This window comes from Amphiura filiformis, chromosome 3, assembly GCF_039555335.1.
Source record: "Amphiura filiformis chromosome 3, Afil_fr2py, whole genome shotgun sequence".
Taxonomy (NCBI): domain Eukaryota; kingdom Metazoa; phylum Echinodermata; class Ophiuroidea; order Amphilepidida; family Amphiuridae; genus Amphiura; species Amphiura filiformis.
The window spans coordinates 37,675,712-37,697,233 of record NC_092630.1 but is presented as its reverse complement, the minus strand read 5'-3'; the positions used below and the strand labels follow the sequence as shown (position 1 = coordinate 37,697,233).

Genomic DNA, 21,522 nt, shown 5'->3' with positions numbered 1-21,522 from the left:
TAAATTTGAAAAATATTGTAAGGAACACTTGAGATTTTGACTTTTGAAACCTACATTTTTGTCAAAAAAATGTGCTTGGATACCGGTAGGTAGTTTTCAACAGATTTACCACATTCGCCTTGCTATATAGGCCTAACATTGGATTAATTGCGTTATCTGTAATGTTGACCTAATGACGAAAAGTGTTTTTAGGGAGAAGTGTTAGCTTTCATTTGATATGATTCTGATTGGATGAAGGGAACATATATTAAACACTTGAGGTTTCGACAAAAAACAATTACAGAGGCCCATTTTCCAGCTAGAAGCTCCACAGCTCTTACAAATGCACTCAACCGTGTAGTGTAATAAAATACTGTGTGGAGACAATTCACGCACCGGCTCATGCACTCACACTGAATCGAGCATCAACTTTGATCAGCCAATCAATCAATCAATCAATCAATCAATCAATCAATCAATCAATCAATCAATCAATCAATCAATCAATCAATCTTTAACTTTTTAGGCTAGGCCTACTCATTCACTCAATCAATCAATTATCAATCAATCAATAATAAATTAAACAAACAAACAAACAAACAAAAGTTCCTTGTAGGCCTAGGCCTCCCATCCTAGGGGCCTCGGCATTTAGGGGTGTGTGGGGGGTGTGTCACTATCAAAGCATTTGAATGGTCACTTTTATCAGCTGATGTCATGTCATGTTTACATGTCATGTTCTTGATCCCCGGCCCTGCATGCTCTATCGGCAGCTCTGGAACGGCGTGAGTGCATGTTGGAAATAACTTCTCTTTTTCAAGTGCAAGTTGAGGCAAAAGCATTGAATTTCAGATCCAGTTGTCAAGAGTTCAAGGTCATGCAAGTGGTCACTCCAGACTCTGGAGTAAACAATAATTGGCTGGATTCCAGTAACTTTTACCAAATGCATATGTATTGCGCAATCTGCAGGTGTAGCGAAAAACATCGCGAACCAACTTGCTTTATTTTGGACTGACCTTGAAAATAGTGTGTGGTGTATTGAATGCGAGACGTCTCACCCCGAAACCTATTCGCCCCATTGACTATGTCCAGTGGCCAGCAGTAGCTGTAGCTGTATCATAGGTCCCTGAATAAACTGTTTGCTTTTCTTTTGGTCGGGTTTCCGTTGACCTATATTTTGTACTTGTAGAACACCTGCACATTAAAAATGCCAATATTACTGGGACCACGTAATATGGCAACGACATTGGTGAAGAGTTTGAAGTTTGGAATGAGAACACAGTCTGGTGGTGCAGCTGCTGTGTGCTACCATCAGCAAAGACGTTACCTCAGACAAGATCATGTAAGTTTATTTGACATTGAAGCTGTAGTGTAGTGCATTCTATTCAATTCATTGGATGTTCAAAATGTCCATGTGGATAAGCTTAAAAATTTAAGCTTTTTAATGTAATTTTTTTATTAACATGATGAATGTAATTTATGGGTAACATATTATTTGTGACCGTCCACGGCGAATGAGCCGTAAATTCCTCCCCCGGTCAATTTTGTTTTATTTTGTGTTTAAAAATAAACATCATAAACTTAAAAATGGTATATCATTTGACTTCAAACGATATCCAGAAGCGGAGTTATGGTTAGTTAAGCTTTTTTTGTTTCTATGTGTGTCTCTTTTTCCACATTGCTGGCCATAAATATCAAACAGTCATAATTGGCGGTCATTTCAAATCATCCCCAAGTCAACGAGGTTTAAGAAGGTTCTCTCATTGTTAATTGTTGGTTATGCATACCTATACGAATAACCCACCACTTGAAAAGATTTAGCAAAAGCAAACAAAGACCAGAGCTATTAAAAGTTCTATAGCCATCTAAGGTAGAAGCTTATTATCCACTTCAATAATAGGATTATTGATTGGTGTTGTGACTATCAAAATAAGACAGATGTCGCCCCAGCTTAAGTGACCGATGGCGATGAATACGACCTTCGTACACATTTTACACCATAACTCAGAATACAATTTAGGGAATTTACGGCTCGTTTGTGCTGCCGGGTCACATTTATGTAGTCTTGCCAGCAAGACTTCAGTCTTTATCATAAACATAATGACATCTACGGACCAGTATGCTGAGTTATAGTTACTAGAACTAATTATTTATGCACACTTTTACTTTGCACATGAACAACCCTTACCATAAGTCGAGGCTAAATAAGCCTTACCTTAGCCTCAACTTGGCCTCGATATCTTTTGAGGCTAAAAATTAACCTCAACTTAGCCATTGAGGCTAAGAAATTAACCTTATCGGTGACAAGGCTAAGAAATTAACCTCGTCTTAGCCTGAAATGTTTTTGAGGCTAAAAAGTTAACCTCGTCTTGGCCTGCTTTAATTTTGAGGCTAAAATTAACCTCGACTTTTTTGAGGCTATTATTAGCCTCAAAAATATGGTCACATGATAGGTCAGAGGTCACCAACTGTCAGGGAGCAGACTACTGTATGCTGCTCAGAATTGCCAATAATTTTGAAAAATTAACAGTTTGAAGGGTATTTTAGGCTTTTTTACTGGTGCCTAGTTCATGGGGAGCATAGCAACCATGTCTCTGGAAGAAAAATCAGCTTTTCGTAAGTTTCAAAGTCTGTATTTTATTGCTTCTTTTCATCAGGAAATATGGCCTTTTTGAGGTTGTTGAATTCAGCAGACATGCATGTATTGTAGTCTGTAGACATGTATACTGCAGTTTGATGCTGGCTGACCCTGGTGAAAACGTGTAACTGCACTGATGTTGTTAGGGTGTTATGTTAATTGATGTTTGGGGATGTTTGTACTTTAAATTGGGGGTGGGTTATTTAGAGAGTTCAAATATGGTGAGTTAATGTTGTTGGGAAAGTTCAAATAATGAAATATTGAACATCAATAACTTTAATAAGGTATATTGCTGATAGCAGCTAGCATTAACATCATGCATGCTGGGAATGAAAAGAGCTAAAAGGTTATCGAATTCATCACCCACAACGGCCAATTTGAGCCCTTTTCATTCCTATCATGCATCACTTTTTCCTATCAATTGCTTTACTCAAGAACTCTAGCTTCGAATTTGCACATGATACATGTAGTTACGCATTCAATGCTATAAATGAGCCTTCGGAATAATGAGTCTTATTTTAAATTCGGAATACTGAGCCTAGTTTTAGATTCAGAGTAATGATGCTTCGGAATAACAAGCCTTGTTTTAAATTCGGAGTAATGATCCTTCGGAATAATGAGCCTTGTTTCAAAGTCGAAGTAATGACTCTTCAGAATAACGAACCTTCAGAGTATAATGACCCTACAGAATAATAAGCCTTGTTTTAAATTCGGAGTAATGACCCTTCGGAATAACGAACCTTCGGTATAACAAACTTTCTGAATAACGAACCATATTATAAATTCAGAGTAATGATCCTTCGGAATAATCCACCTTGGGAGTAATGACCCTTCGGAATAACGAACTTTGTTGTAACTTTGGAGTAATGACCCGGGTCGACCCTTCGGAATAACAGTCCTGCAGAATAACAAGCCTTACCGTAAATTCAGAATAATGAACCTTCAGAATAATGACCCTTTGGAATAAAGCGTAATCATGAATTGTGCAGCAAAGATACACATTGATGACACATCATCATTGGTATTCGGTACACACATCAAATCTGACTCTGATGAGCTCACATTTGAGGCTAGAGACCATTGCATTTAAAATCTAGTCAGATTTGCTGAAGCATGACCGGGGGTACTCAGTACAAATGACCATACGAGGGGCGTGCACGCAAACATGGGTAGCATTTTCAGCCTTCTGGTATATCAATGACCCCTTTTCAAAGCCTATTTTGGTATATGAATGGGTCCTTTTTTCAAAATTTTCTCAATTTTTCCAGAAAACAGCCCAATTTTTCCTTAATCTAGCCAAAATTTTCCCCAAATGTTGGGAAAATTTGTAAAAACTAAGACAATTTTGGGTAAATTCGGCGACAAATTTTGACTTTTGGTATATCAATGGGTCCAAATTTCTTGAAAAATTGGTATATTTATGTGTCTACTTCCAAAATCTCAATGCACATCCCTACCAAAACCAAACTTGAGTACCCCGGAGCATGACACTGTGTAAAGCAATGGAAGTTCAGGAGTAAAACACAACTGATCAGGATGGGTGATCGCATTAATTAAAGATGTTGCTAAAATTGCAATGTAGAATTTAGTCACCCCCTCCCCTGAGAAGAAAAGAGAATTTCAAATTTGAAACGAAAATGGAACATTTGTAGTGCAAAACTATCAGACGTTTTATAGCATTAATGCGTAACCTTTTGCTTTTAGTGAATAGGCCTATCGAAGTTACTTTCCTGCGCTTTTAAGTGTGGTGGTTGGTGTGTTATTAATTGAAATAAGAAAGAAAAGACACACAGACAATGTTACAATTCTCTCTCTGAAAGGTTGTTTGGTTTCTAACTAAAGAGATGTATTAAAATTCCTTATTGCATGTTTCACTTTTTTTTTGGAACAGTGATGTAGGAAACTGAGGTGTACATGTACAATGGGGTAGTTTCCAATGGAGTGACAGTGTGGTGACTCTGTAATCAAACAGATGAGAATCCCTCTGTGTAGTGTGTACAATACATAACCTTGACCAGAAAGAAGTTCATAGGAAACAAGATTGTACACAACTACATGTAATAGTGATCTGCATTTGTCATGTAAATAAGTAATAAGTATTTAAAATCAATTCCTAATTTCCTACATGTATGTAGTTATAAATGGCTTCAAATTACTTGAATATCAAATTGATATTAAAAGCGGTGCTGAATGAGAGTCAAAAGTATGGGTATGAAAAAAATATGGGGTTTTTGGGTGATAATAATAGGCTGAAAAAGGGGCCTAGATATATCCATCACTCCTAATATTAAAGTACATATACTTTGGTTTTTTTGTTTGCCTCCCCCTTGTAGCAGAAACATTTTTGCCCCTCTTTAACTAAGGCTCCCTGTTTTTACCATTTCCCCACCAAATGATTTCTTAAACTCAAGTACCGGTACCCTCTTCCCCCTGAATTTCATACATGTAGTATGGGTTCATGGATACACAAAAACACATATTTACCATTTTTGATACTTTATTGATTTCAAGAATCTGGGCAGGGGAGGTGATTAAATCTAATGTTATTCTCCATACTCTTTAAGTATGGGGAATTAACATAAACTATTTGAAAGCTTTCTATTTTTGTATGTTTTGTTTTAAGTTTCGAGATCAAAACTATTTGTTGCATGCATGGTGATGCAAATATCATTTTAATTTTAATAGTTTATAATCTTCTTAACTAAACTATTTTTACAGGACCACCTGAAAAAGACCCCATTATATGACTTCCACTTATCTCATGGAGGTAAAATGGTACCGTTCTCAGGCTGGGCTATGCCAGTACAATACAAGGAGGGCTTGGTAACCGAACATCTGCATTGTAGGAGTGAGGCAGTGATATTTGATGTCTCACATATGCTACAGAGTAGGATTGATGGCAAGGATAGGATCAAATTGGCTGAACTCTTAACTGTTGGTAAGATTTAGGGCTCCCACAGATATCTGGTACAATATTTGTGCACTTCCAGTTAGGGGTATATTTAGAAATCTGGTCCCGTTAAAGGTCTGTTATAGAACCTGGTCCGCTAGGGGTACTTCCAGTTAGAAGTATATTTAGAAATCTGGTCCTGTTAAAGGTCTGTTATAGAACCTGGTCCGCTAGGGGTATATTTTTTACTTAAAAGTAGTCCCAGTAGGGGTTATCTCCAGGAACCTCGGATCTAGCATTGGAACCAAAAAAATCCTTCACCCCCCTGAATATTCAGGATAAAAACAGCAGCAGTGTGCTCAATAAAAGTTAAAATTGTAAGCAATGGCTTGTATTGTTTGTCTTAAATATCTTCTTGGTATAAATATGGGACCACTTTCAAATTCTCAGAGGCATATTCCTACCCAAACCAGACTTGAGTCCCCCACCCCCAGAAACAGGCCAATAATTATGACTGAATGAACAAACATTATAAACATACAATAATTCAGTTTTCAATTGTTTGATTTACATTGCAGCTGATGTTCAGAACATGAAAGAAAACACAGGCACACTTAGTTTAATCCTGAATGGTGGTGGTGGCATTATTGATGATGTGATAGTCACAAAGACAGACCTAGACTATATCTATGTTGTATCCAATGCAGGGTGTGCTATGAAAGTCCAATCTCATGTGGAGGTAAGGTGTGTTAGGGCTCATATTGAAATTCCCTTACACAGGAAGGTGTGCGCCATCCTGCAGCTTTCCTGTGCTAGCCTTCTTTTGTTAAAATCCTGGGCAGGGTGTATCACTGATGCATATAATCCATCCGTTTTATGACCGAGCTTTCCTGGGCGCGCTTAGCGAGGGAATCCTGCCTTCTTTCTGTGTGAAAACGTGGTAGGGTATTTCAATATGAGCCCTTACATATGTCTCTGTGTGTGCGTTGGTAAGATGTGCATGGATTTTCTCATTCAAGCCTAGACAAATTTGGCAATTTCCATGCCAGGAAATTTGGTCATTTGGAGGGAAAGTTTGATTTCTGGATACAGGAATACATAAGAAATGGTGGGAAATCCTGCTAAGTTAGAGGGAAATTTATCTCTCTTGATGGGAAATTAATATATTTTCCCAAGCCTGTAAATCTCATTGCCGTCCAGTGCCACATGTGTGTAGCTGTATGTGGCTCAGTATGAACTGAAACCTAAACATAGCACCTTCCCTGGAGCAGGGTAGAGCTGATAGTAGCCAAGTTTAGACAGCTAAGACCACTATAAAGATGAGTAAATCTGTATCTCACATTCAGAATGAATTTGGAGGGAATAGCACTGAAGGTGTACAATCTTGAGGTTAATCAAATCGTGGAGTGTAAAATGTCAGTGCATGTTCCCGCATCTTTAAGGTGGGTCGGAGGTAAGCGACAAGCGTGACCTATTGGTGATTGCACTCAAATATTGATATAAGAAATAAAGCTGACATGCAAGAGAAATGGTATAGGTTATATAAAGGCAATTGATATTAGGGGTGTCATCTCTGCTCTATGTGCATGAGTTTTCTCTGGAGGGGGGAAAATGCCCAAAATAATACATTATTGGCCTTAACTTAAGAACCACAGGCCCTACGATGTAAGTATAAATGTGATTAGTGGCTTCCTTGACTTAATTCCTATATAAGATAAATGTATTCATATTAAGAAGTACACCAAAGTTTTTTAGTTAAATGGATAAAACTAGAAAAATATGGCTCCTGCTATCTCACTTGCCTTAAAACAGGCATGAGAATTTTCCTGCTTTTTGTGGTCCAAATTTCCACACTTTCTTTTAATTTCAGCCCGTTTTTGGCCTTTTTAATTTTAGCCTCATTTCACACACTTTTTCAGGATTTTCAAACTTTTCAGGTTTTTTCATGGATGATCATTCTCATGCCTGTTAAAATCCAACTGAAACCTGTGTGGTTCAGAATCCTCTGAGATCATGTTTATAGTAGAGCACATGATCAGGTGCATCAAGTTATATATATTGCTCGCTGTATACTGAGAAGTGTAAATGATACCCAATGTTCACACCTGAAGACAAATGAGCAGAATTATTATGTGTAAATCAAGCACTGATCCAGGTCTCTCTGAAGTACCTGTTACTTTTTTTAAAATCTTTCGACAGCCATAGTGTACTGCCTATATATGCACCTGTTACTTAATTATGTTACAAGATCAGTGAACCAGGGACCCAATTATTTTCTCTGTTTATAAGCGAACACCTTGTCTTATAAACAAAGTCCCTTTGCAAACAGATCCCTGGGTATCTTTCATCAAAAAGAGAACAATAATATTATCCTGATAACTCTATCTACCCTTATAATGCAATGGATCTTTACTCTAATAATTTCACTGACTCTACTATTTATTAGGATGAGTATTTGTAATGTTTCTTTTGACTGTGTTTACAAAAGCCATTGAATGAAGTCAAGTTGTATTTAAATAATAATAATAAATTCACTTCAAATTGAATGACAATGCAAGACCAAAGTCTTTGGAATACAACTGATCACAACTTTTTGAATTATGATTTATTATGACTTTATCTATTTATACATCTTACACAACTTAAAAACTGATTATAACTTTAGTGAAATTAATTACAACTTATGCCTTGTGTAAATGGGGTGCATGCATAATGCATATGCACGAGTGCAATGGCAAGTTTTTTATTCTATTCCTTGGAACGTATTTTAAACATGTATATTTCTTAATTTTTTACAGATGGCTATAGATAATGCTAAAGCAAGAGGGATATCAGCAACATTCAAACCAATGCCTGATAAGGCACTTTTAGCTCTTCAAGGTAGGCTGGTAATTGTCTGTCATCAAGGGACCAAATATACAAATCATCTTGAAAATATTAAGTCTATGTGTATAAGACTGCACAAAAAGTAACGCAGCTGCTATAAATACGCCTACGTGTCAAAACTAATAATTGTGTTTACAATATTTCAACATAGAAAGAAGGATGTTTTACTTACGCGCATTTTGATACCATTTGTCCAATTTTGTTCATTATTATGTTTTGATGCATCCAAGTGTGTGAAAATATTGGATCCAACACATAATAATGATAAAATTGGATGCTTTACTAATATTTATTGGTCTCGCTATGAGTTAAAAATATTGGACTCGACTCACGCCTCGCCCAATATTTTAAAACTCATAGCTCGACTAATAAATATGGGCTCAATCGATCAATTTTATATCAATATTAACAAGACAGCAGTGTTTTTTTAAAGAAAAATACCTGAATTTAAAAAGTTGCAGCTATTTGTATTGACTTGAAGTCAGCACGAAGATAAATGGAGGGTTTTATGTGCCACAGTGCTTGCGTTATAATAATTGATCGCTGTAAACTGCAACTTTTAAATTCGGTTATTTTTCTTTAAGAACACTACTGTGTTGTTAATATTGTGGAAACAATTAGGGCTCATATTGAAATACCCTACCACGTTTTCACACAGAAAGAAGGCAGGATTCCCCTCGCTAAGCGCGCACCTCAGGAAAGCTCGGTCATAAAGCGGATGGATTATATGCATCAGTGATACACCTTGCCCAGGATTTTAACAAAAGAAGGCTAGCACAGGAAAGCTGCAGGATGGCGCACACCTTCCTGTGTAAGGGAATTTCAATATGAGCCCTTATTAGTTCTGAAGCTATAGGTGTGTTTATAACAACTGCGTTACTTTTTGTGTAGACTTTATATCAAATTCTATGTTGCAAGCAGACAAGCTTTGTCTTTTCTTTATCAAGGAATTCTACTTTTCAATTGTACAGATTTTATCTCTTATAATTGATTAATTATAATTTTCAATGCAGGGGTCAGCATTTAGAGGACCTGGGTGGGGGAAGCAAACAATATTAAGGGAAAGCCAAACTACTATGGATGCCATAATTTCAATAATTTTGGAAGTTTTATTTATGAAACAATAGGTTTTTATTATGGTGTTCTGGATCTGGATCTGGATCATTTATACTCCAATTAAGCAGTGAATTCTGCATCACACTAGAGTTGACATGACCAAGACTGCTAGACTGATTGGTTGGGAGCATGAAGTTTAAAGTCTGGATTGTCAATTTAAAAATTTAAGGAGAACTACATGAACTACTAAAAATTGTTATTTGGGGGCAATTTTGAATGGGTGGGTGGGGTGGGGGGAAGAAGCTCAGGTAGATAGAGACAATTGGATGAGTGATAATTGCCCACAATTGTAGTGACAATGAAAAAAAACCACTGAAAATAGAACCTCTACACTGAAATTGACCAGAACGAAAGAAGGTCTACACTGAAATTGGTTTTCAGAAGGATTTTAGTGTGACTCAGTACACGGTCGATCTTACCGCTTCCGATGTTGATTAAGATACTTCTTGCATCGATCCCGAGATGCGGAAAACCAATAGTCATTTTGTCCCACATAAATGAATAAATAACAAAAACCCCGATCCCCGGTGGACTCACCCAAAAGGTGACGCCACACCATATGATCGTCCCTTATCCTCCTTGGTCTCCGACTGACACAGACGTGCCTATCGATTGTTCATAGCACTGTGTATCAATTTCTCGACCAAAGGCGAGATATACGGTTGTAGTTTCACACCTTAGGTAAAACCAAACCGGTATTGTTCGACTGAGGATAGTTTTGACGGCATTTTCTGGCGAAAAAGTGACAAAAACGATCCAAAACTTAGCTACATATCGTGCCTCCGTTTGTATCACGGGACACACGAGCAATTCAAAATGGCCGCTCGTTGACGCCATTCATTTTGTTTCCCACGTAAAACAACCATTGCAGCCTGTAAGTTACAATAGATGTTTGTACATACACATTGTATTTCATGTACGGTAGGTTATTGTTGCTATGTTAGGGTGATTACTCTATCGTTATGTCTTCATTACCGTCCAATAAAGACGAGTTAATCAGATATTCATACGGTGGGGATTGGTAGGGACCCGTCTGACATTTTAGTAATAAGTTAGCCAGTCCTTACTTTACCACTAACGTTAGCGACCAGCCTCCGTGCTCAGGTTTGCTTACTGGGCTTGAGTCGCACGTTGGCGGGGGGTAGTGCCCCCCTCCCTTTCTCCTCGCTCGCCTCGGCCCTGTCGGGCTTGCCCTTCCCTGGTGACGGAGCGGGACCCACACCCGCTCTGTTTCACCCACAGGGAGTGCTCACGATCTTCTAGATGTCTTTCTTTTGCTTAGGACTCTCCGAGTTCCAGCTTGACGATTGGGATAGGCTCCGTCATCGCCATAAGGCGAAGAATAAATCTACCAAGGGCACTGGTAAGGTCGACACGGTGGATTCTGCTGTGACAGCCCCTATGGGTCATGGCAGGTCTGCTTAAGGGGCTCCGGTCCCCGGACAAGCAGGCGGTTCCTTCGGGACTGCTAAGCGCGTCCAAAGGCTCAGCAGCCAGCGAAAGCACTGACTATACGCCGGAGCAAAGTAGCAGGTAGCAGAGCGGTAACCACCAGCGAAAACCCTAGCGGGTTTTGCAGCAGGAGGATACCAGTCGACACGGTAGATTCTGCTGTGACAGCCCCTATGGGTCATGGCAGGTCTGCTTAAGGGGCTCCGGTCCCCGGACAAGCAGGCGGTTCCTTCGGGACTGCTAAGCGGCGTCCAAAGGCTCAGCAGCCAGCGTAAAGCATTGACTATACGTCGGAGCAAAGTAGCAGGCAGCAGAGCGGTAACCACCAGCGAAAACCCTAGCGGGTTTTGTAGCAGGAGGATACCAGTCCTCTAGCGAAAATCCTCACGGGTTTTTAGCAGGAGGACACCCGGCTGTTGCAGGCCTATCTACGGGCTCAAACATCCACAGTAGTAGCCAGCGACGGGCAGCATGCAAGGGTACCCGGGCTTGCCTGGGTTGAACCCTAGCATGCATGGGTTCAGCAGAGACGATACCGCTGCTAACGCTGTGGGTGTAGTCTTAGCAGAACCAACTGGGGTTGTCACACGGCAGCGTTCCATGGCGGGACCGCCGAGTGATACCCTGGGCCCTAGAATAGCTGCTGGCTGTCCACAGGGACTGGCTGGCGATTATTCAGGGGTTGGGCTCGCAGTCTCTCACGGGACAGCGACCCAGGTGCATTCGGTGGCAGCTACAAAGACGAGCTACGGCTTGACTTCAGTGGTAGCCGCTATGCACCGCCCATAGCTGCCGTGAGTGGTCCGCCACACACAGCGACCTTGGGCGAAGCTCTAGAGGGTACAGTAAGTAGCTTGAACAGCCTAGCTGATCAACAACCCACTTATGTCCTCGAGAGCCAGCGGAGCGTGGGTGATCCATTACCGTCAATGGGTCAATTACCTCTCTTGATCGATCACTGTCAAATCAACAGGGCATAGCTCCATTGATTGACGCTGCCTATTCAGGTGGCGAGGTGATTGATCGGGGTATGCACGCTCAGCTACCCGTGGTACTAGGCAAGCTCCCTCTAGCCAAGGGACAGCCGGTATAGCGGGTACCCATACACACGGCTTGATTCCCTTGCGGGGAACGCAGTGAGGCATGGGTACAGTGGTACACAGCCGGGAGCCCTCACGGGCACCCACGCTGGAACCACGCATACAGCGGTACACAACCGGGACCCTCACGGGTACCCATGCTAGTACCGCGCCGGTACCACGCCAGCACACAGCTTGAGCCCCCAAACAGGGAACGCAGTGTGGCGAGGGTATAGCGGTCCACAGTTGGGAGCCCTCACGGGTACCCACGCTGATACCGCACCGGTACGCAGCAGCACTCGCTTTAGTCGCCACAGTCTCTGTGGCAACAAGGGGAGGCGGTGCTGGTACTGCAGTACCATGGGGTTACCCTGGTGGCGGATCCTTTCAGGGTCAGCTGCCGGCTGGGTATGCCCCGTGGTACCCGCCGCAGGGTGTTTCTTCCACGGCCTAGCACCGTGGCAAGTGTCGCCAGCGATGGCCAAGCAGTACCAACATCAGCTGTTGACCAGGCCAGCCGGCATGGGGCTAACCCAGATCTTGATCAGGGTAGGCCCCGTGCTGCTAGCGCTAGGACGACGGCTGCGAGAGCATGCGGACCCAGTGGTGCCATGGCGGATACCTCAGGGTCTTGCGGGAGTACTCCTCTTCTGCTGGCAGGTAGTCGGCGAGCCACACAGTGGTTATGCCTTCTTACCCGCTTTCAGATGCCCGTCCTCAGTTACCGCCATCATCGGAGCATGATACGGATACTGTGGGCGAGGGAAAGGAGTCGGAAGCTGAGTCCGTAGTGACATCACTACAATCTCCTTCCCCGCTGCCCCGCGAGGGAGCAACAGCACTGATCTTCCTCCGGACACCCCTAAGGGGGAGTCCATGGAGGAGGACCAGGGATCCTTTCAGTAGGATGCTCAGCTGCTGCTTCCTCACAGGGACGCCTGCACTCTCATTCCCGGCAAACCTCACGGGTAGATATCGTAGGGCTGTCGAGCTCAGTAGAGCTATGACGCCGCTGCTTGCACGCTTCCTCTGCGATGTAACGCGGGAGGACCACGGGACCTACCTGAGGGGATCCGAGAGGGACCCAGATGTCGTCAAGCGTATCACGCCAGACAACATCTGAGCTCTTCCGCGAGGTGAGCCTATTAGCGGTGCTAACAGCTAGCCTCAACGAGAGCTCCATGGGCCTAGCCCATAGGGTGTCCACTCAGCGCCGGGGGGAGGGGCCTGCCACTCCAATCGCTCAACGCGATGGAAAGGCAGGGTCCTTTTTTCTCTTTGGATGCTTCTGCGCTACGGTGGAGGACCGTGCAAAGAAGCTACCAACGGGAGCACTCTGAAGAGGTCGGAAACTGCCCTTACCATGGGTAGGAGCTCCGACTTCAGCAGGCCGTGCACCACCAACAGTACCCGAGCCCACTACCTCTGCAGCACCCATTTCTGGGAGGCGCAAGGGTAGCACAGGAACAGCTGGCAAGCCCGAAGAAGAGCAAGCGCTCTTCCAAGGGAAGCTAGGCAGAGCATTCCTGGGGGCTCAGCGGTTTTTCCACAGGGGATCTCCCAGTGGACGACCGCTTATGGCTTTCACCCAGAGGTGGGAAACCATCTCTTTGAGCGCCTGGGTATGGTCAGTGGTGAGTGGGGGTTACAGACTGGCAATCCAGTCTCCCCACATTAAATCTGCACATTTCAGAGGTCCACAGTAGTGCCGCCAGACGGCCCCCAGCGCCGGGCACTACTGACAGGGATCACACAGCTTCTCACGAAGCAGGCGATTGTCCCGGTCTACCCCCCGTTCTACGGGTGATCTTGGAGCCATTGGCTCTAAGGAAGACCGGCGACGGGAGCCCCATCCGGAACCGCAGGCTGTTGAACACGTTCTTCAGGCCCAAGAGGTTCAGAATGGGGACTCTCGCCTCGGTGCTAGCCTGCCCCATCAGGGGCATGGGAACAGCATCGCTAGATCTCTCGGACGCCTATCTGCATATGCCAATCGCCTCTCAAGATCGGAGGCATCTGCGCTTCTAGGTACAGGATCAAAATTACCAGTTTTGATACCGCCATCCGCCTGTCCATCTCTCCCAGGGTGTTTAACACTCTTGGTCAGAGCGGTGGCAGCGCACCTGAAGCACACAGGGTGTCAACATCAGTTGTTACCTGGACGTTTGGCTCATATACGGACGCACTCCACTGAAGACTACGGGTCTCATGGGGTTGATAGTCCGTAGGGTGCGGGACCCTGGATTTTTCGCTCAGCTCAAAAAAAGTCCAGCGTGGTCCCGACGCAGACACCTCTATTTGTAGGGGCCCAGATCACCCTCACGGAGGGGTTCGCGGTGCTCTCATCCGAGCGGGTGACGAACATGGTGCGGTGTGCCTGACTCTTGGCGAGTCTCGGGCAAAACCCGCTGTGGCATGGATGAAGGTGGTAGGCCTAATGGCCAGTATGGTAGACCTCGTACTGTACTGCCGTTTCTCGTTAGGCTTACCCAACTACACCTTCTAGCCTGCTTGCAGGCCCAGTCGTCACCAATATCCCTCGCGGTTCCGTTGTCGGAGATCGCGCGAGAGGAACTCTGGTGGTGGACCCATCAGCCCGATTTGGCCCAGGGTGTCAGGTTTCCTGCCCCCCCGGTATGTCACGTAGTGACGACCATAGCGCCAAAACGTGGCTGGGGGTCCACATCCACGGAGACTCGGTCTCGGGCCTATGGGGGCCATAGAGACAGAGTTTCACATCAACCTCCCTCGCTTACGAGGAGGTGATCGTGGAAGCACATACCGTTGTCCTGACGGATAACACAACCGTGGTAGCCTACCCCAACAGACAAGGGGACTCCGGGCCACCACGATTGAGCCTGCATGCACGACACCTGATAGGGTGGTGCAAGTTCAGGCAGATTACGATGAGAAGCGATACACATCGCTGGCGCCACCAGCATCCTCGCGCACAATCTGTCACGAGGAAGGGTGTCGGGACCAGCAGAATGGTCCCTTGCTCGCAGGTCGCTCAGACGATCTTCAAGGGATGTACCACCCTCGAAAGATCTGTTCGCATCTCATCGCAATCATCCACTGCCGGTGTACTGCTCAAGGGTCGCGGACCCCAAGCATTCACCGTGGACGCGCTGTCCATAGAATGGGGAGGCCTGCCCGCTTAGGCAGACCCTCCGATCTCACTACTCATGAGGGTGGTGGCCAAGATCGGGTGGGAAGACTGCATTGTCATTCTGCTAGCGGCAAGGCCGCTGGCACTCCCGAGGTACCAGATCTACTCCGGATGCCCGGAGCGGGGGGGGCCAGTCTATCGCTAGCGCAGCTGCAGGTAGCTGCATGGCCCTTACCAGGGAACACGCAGCGGAGGGATACTTTTCATCAGAAGCTGTTTTTCTCATCGCCGGGGCTAGACGGAAGTCTACCCTCCGTACGTATAGACAGAGTCTGGCTCCATACTACGCTTGGTGCAATGAGACAAGTAGCTCTCCCGCTAGAGCCTCTGTGCTGCTAGTTCCGGAGTTTCTGACAGAAAAGTTCCAAGCAAGACTTCAGCGGGCCACTAGGGCCAGCTATAAGTCAGCTGTCCTCTCCATTCACCGAGGTTTCGAGACGGGTCGACTATCATAGCCGATGGTTACCTTATTAGTCTACGCCTCGACGGTATGTTCAACGAGTGTCTAAAAAGGAAAGTGATCCTCCTAAGGGATCCCAACACAGTCTTAGATTACTTTAAGGGTCACCCTTTTGACCTTCCGTCAAAAGCGACGCTTAAATACGTAACTCTCAAGATGGCTTTCCGGTTTGGCGTTGGCTTCGGACGGCGGTGCTGAGTTGCACACGGTCTCGAGGTTAGCTTCCGTGTTCACAAACACTGGAGCGACACTGTTTCGGGCGCTCTGTTCTCGTGACTACTGAACGGGCGCGGTGCATACCGACATTCGTCCCTCTCCAATCCCCAGGGTTGGGCAAGGTTCGGCTGAAGCCAAAGATAGGCTGGGGTGTCCGATAAGGCGCTGCAGCACTATTTCTTCGAACACAAGCCTTGCGAGGACTCACGACCGCATTCATCACCCTTACAGAGTTTTCGGTCCAGCCGCTGTCGCAATGGCTGGTCCAGGTGTTGGTGGGGTCCGGGGATCGCGAAGGTTTCGCCCCACGACCCACTCGACACGAGCTATCTCATCATCTTGGGTATACCGTTCGGTTGTCCCTTGAGGAGATCTAGCAGGCGGTGTCCCGGAAGCCACCTTCGCCCTTCTCTACGATACTTCCGTTTACGTTAGTAATCAGAGACGGGCGGAGGTTTACCGGGACATTGTTCGGCGATCATAATACGGTGGTGTACGGGTACCAGGTTTTCAGACTATACAGAATACTCAGCATGGTAAGAACCAGTGTCGCTATTCTTAACCACCAAACTTATTAAGTAAGGAGGTTTATGTCTGTGATCGCGTGGTCTTGTTGGTTCCCGACCGGTGGGGGAAAATATTTTCTGACCTCGCGAAAACCATCGTTACCCGCTCCCGATCCCTGATCAGATGCTGACCAATCTTGTACCTCCATCCGTCGGTTACTTGCTAGATCGATCTTTCAGATGTTGATGCAAGAAGTATCTTAATCAACATCGGAAGCGGTAAGATCGACCGGTGTACTGAGTCTAGTCCCAAACAGAAATGTTTGGTAGACTCATAACCGGTGCGATCTTACCTTTCCGATGTTGATTATCCCGGACCCCGCCACCCCTACAAGTTTGGTCCAGTAGGGGATCCCAAGTCGGATAAGGGATTTATCATATGGTGTGACGTCACCTTTTGGGTGAGTCCACCGGGGATCGGGGTTTTTGTTATTTATTCATTTATGTGGGACAAAATGACTATTGGTTTTTCCGCATCTCGGGATCGATGCAAGAAGTATCTTAATCAACATCGGAAAGGTAAGATCGCACCGGTTATGAGTCTACCAAACATTTCTGTTTGGGACTAATTTTTCAGTATTTTGATACTTGCTATTAACTTCTATGATGAGCAATGATTCAGGGCAGTAATTTCCATAACAATAATACTAACATTTGAGTGTGATTAAATAAATTTCTGTGGGATTTAGGAATAGCATTGATCTTCAGAGATAAGTCCATTTTCAGTTTAGTGCCTGTTAATTTTTTTCAGTATATTTTCAGTTGGAATAGAAATTTCAGTGTCGGCGGATTTTTTTCATTGTCAAGATTTCATAGTGACATAGCTCCCCACCCCGATAAAACTTTGTGGTATGTGAGGAAAATACTCAAATGAGTTAGATTGATGTACAAGGAGGTAACACTATCTTGTTGTTTCTTTTGATAGGCCCAGCTATGTCTAAGGTACTACAACCTGGAGTCAAAACTGACCTTACTCAGTTGACTTTCATGAAGACTGGTGTCATGGAGGTTTATGGTATCCCAGAGTGCCGTGTAACTAGATGTGGCTACACAGGGGAAGATGGTGTAGAGGTATTTGTCCAGTATTGTTTCTGCAATATAACATACATACCATATATTCTAATAAACGCCCTGGGGCATGAAATTTTCGAAAAGATTTATTATTATTGCTGGAGGGGCATTTATTAGAGGAGGGGTGTTTATTAGAGGATATATGGTATTGATTTAGCTCCTGACATACTTTAATCCAGTTCCATATATGAATGTAATCCAGTTGATGTATCTTAATGGATATGTGGCTGTAAATCAAAAATAAAAAGTCTTTCATTAATGTCTTTTAGTTTCTTCATCTATATTTACTCGATTGCTCACCACTTTCATTACAGATATCTGTTCCTGCTGACAGAGCAGTAGAACTTGCAGATCGATTGATGAATGCTCCTGAAGCTAAAGTCAAGCTTGCAGGTTTGGGAGCCAGAGACAGTTTACGACTGGAAGCAGGACTTTGTCTGTATGGCAATGATATTGATGATGACACTGACCCTGTAGAGGCTGTACTTGGATGGACTATTGGTAGGTGTTCCAAGCAAAAATCAAATGAGCTGTGTGGTCTTAGTAAAGTAACATGTGACATCATAGTTCATACCAAACAGGCAGTCACATAATAATGGTTGAAGACACATGCTTTATATTAACTTGTGCCAAAACAGATGTAGAGCATGATGGGTGTTGAACAGAGTATCAGGCAAATAGTATTTTGTCAAATAGTATCAGTCAAAGAGTTTCGGTCAAATAGTATCGGTCAAATAGTATTAGTCAGATAGTATCAGTCAAATAGCATCAGTCAAATAGTAGCGGTCAAATAGTATCAGTCAAATAGTATTAGTCAGATAGCATCAGTCAAATAGTATTAGTCAAATAGCATCAGTCAAATAGTATTAGTCAAATAGCATCAGTCAAATAGTATCAGTCAAATACTGTCAGTCAAATCAGTCAAATAGTATCATTCAAATAGTATCGGTCAAATATTATGAGTCAAATAATGGTATCACCGGAAGTCAGTCTATATAGACCAGTCTTTTCACAACATAAATACAATTGATAACATAACCTGGCATTTAGCCTTAACCCTTCATTCTAAATCATAACAAAGACTGTGAACCAAATCCAAGGGATTAAGTGGTAGCAACCTGGGACATTTAATGAAAAAAATGTACATCTTGAGATGCTAGGATGTGCACAGTGGAATGTAGACAAATTAGTAATTACTTTTTATTGTGTTTTTTAACCAGGGAAAGAGCGGCGTATCAATATGGATTTTCCAGCAGCTAAAACCATCCTAAATCTAATGAAGACTCACCCAGCTAAAAAGAGGGTTGGAATACTGTCCAAGGGCCCACCATCTAGAGGTGAGTAAACATTGTTTTGTCTCAAGTAAATGATGATATCATAATTTTGCAGATTTTAAAATGAAAAGTATTAATGAATCGCACAAACTTAACTTGCAAACTTAGTTTTTCTAATCTGTGCATTAACTATGTTCTCCAAATTGGAACAAATCTGCAGTTTGACATTTTGTTCAATAAACTTTTTAAATCAGGTTTCCCAACCAATTCTTAAAGGTCCAATTCTTAAGGCAGCTGTGTACTCTCAGACATGCATGTAGTAAAAGTGCCATAACTTTGTAATTATTCACGCAAGACATATAAAAGTATACATTTTTATAAAGGCAATTCATCAATGAATCTTAATATAAATACAGATTTGGTGTAAAAACAACAATTATGAAGAAAATCACAAAAACGTGAGTTTTTGGCAATTTTTGTTCGGTACATCATAACAAAAAAACACTCTTTCCAAAAATTTTTGTTTTGTTTTTTTTTAAATCTTGAGACACCATTCCAAAAACGTTTTTTTAGTTTTTGATATTGGCCTTATTTTTTGAGATATTGACCATATAAGGCATCAAAATGAACTTTTTAAAATTCACAAACGCCTATTTGCACAAAATGATGCCTAAAATCGGAAATAGACCAAAATATAAAAAAATGAGAAACCGTTTTTAAGTCGATCATGCTTTTTATGATCAGCGTAATTGCTTACCTATAGATGCTGTATTTATTGAGTTATCGTGTACCTAAATCGTCATTTTACCGAGAAAATGAACATTGAAATAAAGGCCGTTGAAGTTTAAAGTGGTCACATTTTGCACTTTGATCGAAGCTCACAGGAGAATGCGGCAGTTCTCGTTTTTCTTCCTTACATCGGGTAAATCCACAGCCCTTTGAGAAGTTTGGGCGAAATCTATTCATATCTTGATGTTTAAATCGAGGGAAAGAACTTGAAAAAATCACATTTTATCAGCTAAAAGGGAGCCATTTCACAACTTCCGTGGTGTTTCCAGAAGATGCGCCGCGCATGCAGATAAGCGTTGCGTATCGCGTAGCGTACCTGTGCGTTAACAAATATTTGCGTCTACAAAAGCGCGATGCGTTGTTTGCAGCGTAAACCCGATGGTACAACAAAGATTTTCTTTCCTTTTAAATTGCGGAAACGAGTGAAATAGTGAAATAAAATCCATAAAATAGAGCAGTTGGAGTTAACAAATCTTGATTTTCTTTCCTTGTATTTATAAAAAACATAACAAAGTAAATACATTTCAAAAAAGCTCAATTTCAAGAAACAATGTCTAGAGTACACAGCCGCGTTAAAGGTGGAGCACTTGTGAACTTGTGTCAAAACTGTGTCACATGGCCACCTTATTCCTGCTTAGTCACTAATCCACATCAGAGTTTGATGGTAACATCCAGCCTTTTTGTTCTTGAACAAAGGAAGTACTTTTCTTCATATTTTCTGTTTTGACTATATTATTTTCAGCTCAAACAAACATATACAATGAACAGGGTGACAAAGTGGGCCAGGTAACCAGTGGTTGTCCATCACCATCCCTGAAAGGAAACATTGCCATGGGTTATGTAGGAATAGCAGACACAAAACCAGGCACTCGTCTTCTGTTGGAAGTCAGAGGGAAGCGAATACCAGGAACTGTCGCTAAGTTACCGTTTGTACCTCACAACTATTACACTCCTAAGAAGAGTAAGAAATGAAATTTGTGCTGAATAGCATTATGAATAACAAAGGTGATACAGGGATATCTTCAAGAGTACTTGTGACACCATCAAGCTAATATGAGCTGGATGAAGATGAAATGTTTGAAATTTCTAAATAAGTAAACATATTTTGTTTACAATGGTATCGAAGTTGAGTTGGTACTTCCTGAGATATCAATAGATATATACTATCTCTTGAAAAATGAAAGTAAAAGTGGCTGTGTGTTTGTTTTTGCTCATATCTCAAACTTTATTTTTATTCATCTCATTTTGCTTGATAGTGTTGACATGCTGTAAAATGTAACAAGTTTTTTTAGCAGCTTCAAGTCTTACTTTTCAATGATGAACATTCAAAAGTATTGTATGATTATCATCTCTATATCAATAATTTCATTTGAATGAACACAGCAGAATGTGATAGTGTTTCAAAGGAAAAATGGCGGGCAAAAATACTGATCAAACCAGATCAAATCAATCAAAAGACATTTAGCAATACCGGCCAATAGAGGTAGTCATTGTGAGGTCAACGCCGCCATCTTGTGGGTACGGAGTGCCTTCTTGCTAAGATCACTGCATTGACGCTTGACTGAAGAGGCGCGTCATGCATTGCGACTTCCGCGTAATTGGGGCGTAATGTCTAACACATGACATGCAGAACGGTAGTACCCACAAGAAAGCAGATCCCGCGGAAAAGACTGACGGCCTCTATCAGAGGGAGTTGGATTCACTTTCGCGGGTGTATTAGTCACACAATGGACGTGTTAGTTTGTCATGCTATGTTCATTCAAATCAATATTTTTACTTATAGTGTAATACCTTTGTTTGTTCATCACATTTATATGTTGGTCATCAACTCAAAGTGTTATATAAATGTTCTGTCCTGTATATTTTGTTAGTAAATATAATTCAACTGAAGTGATCCCTGTATGACATATACTTCTCAGGATTATAATTGCTTTGTATTT

At 42.7% G+C, this 21,522-nt stretch overlaps 1 protein-coding gene across 1 annotated transcript; it reads left to right on the top strand.

Annotated features, from left to right (window-relative positions):
- The first annotated feature begins 1,101 nt into the window (after positions 1-1,101).
- Positions 1,102-20,719, top strand: LOC140148459 (aminomethyltransferase, mitochondrial-like). Its single transcript, XM_072170414.1, has 8 exons — positions 1,102-1,318; positions 5,333-5,552; positions 6,083-6,243; positions 8,303-8,384; positions 17,374-17,519; positions 17,834-18,020; positions 18,740-18,856; positions 20,325-20,719. Exons 1-8 carry the CDS (start codon positions 1,184-1,186, stop codon positions 20,552-20,554), a joined length of 1,278 nt encoding a protein of 425 aa, XP_072026515.1. The 5' UTR covers positions 1,102-1,183; the 3' UTR covers positions 20,555-20,719.
- Positions 20,720-21,522: the final 803 nt, after the last annotated feature.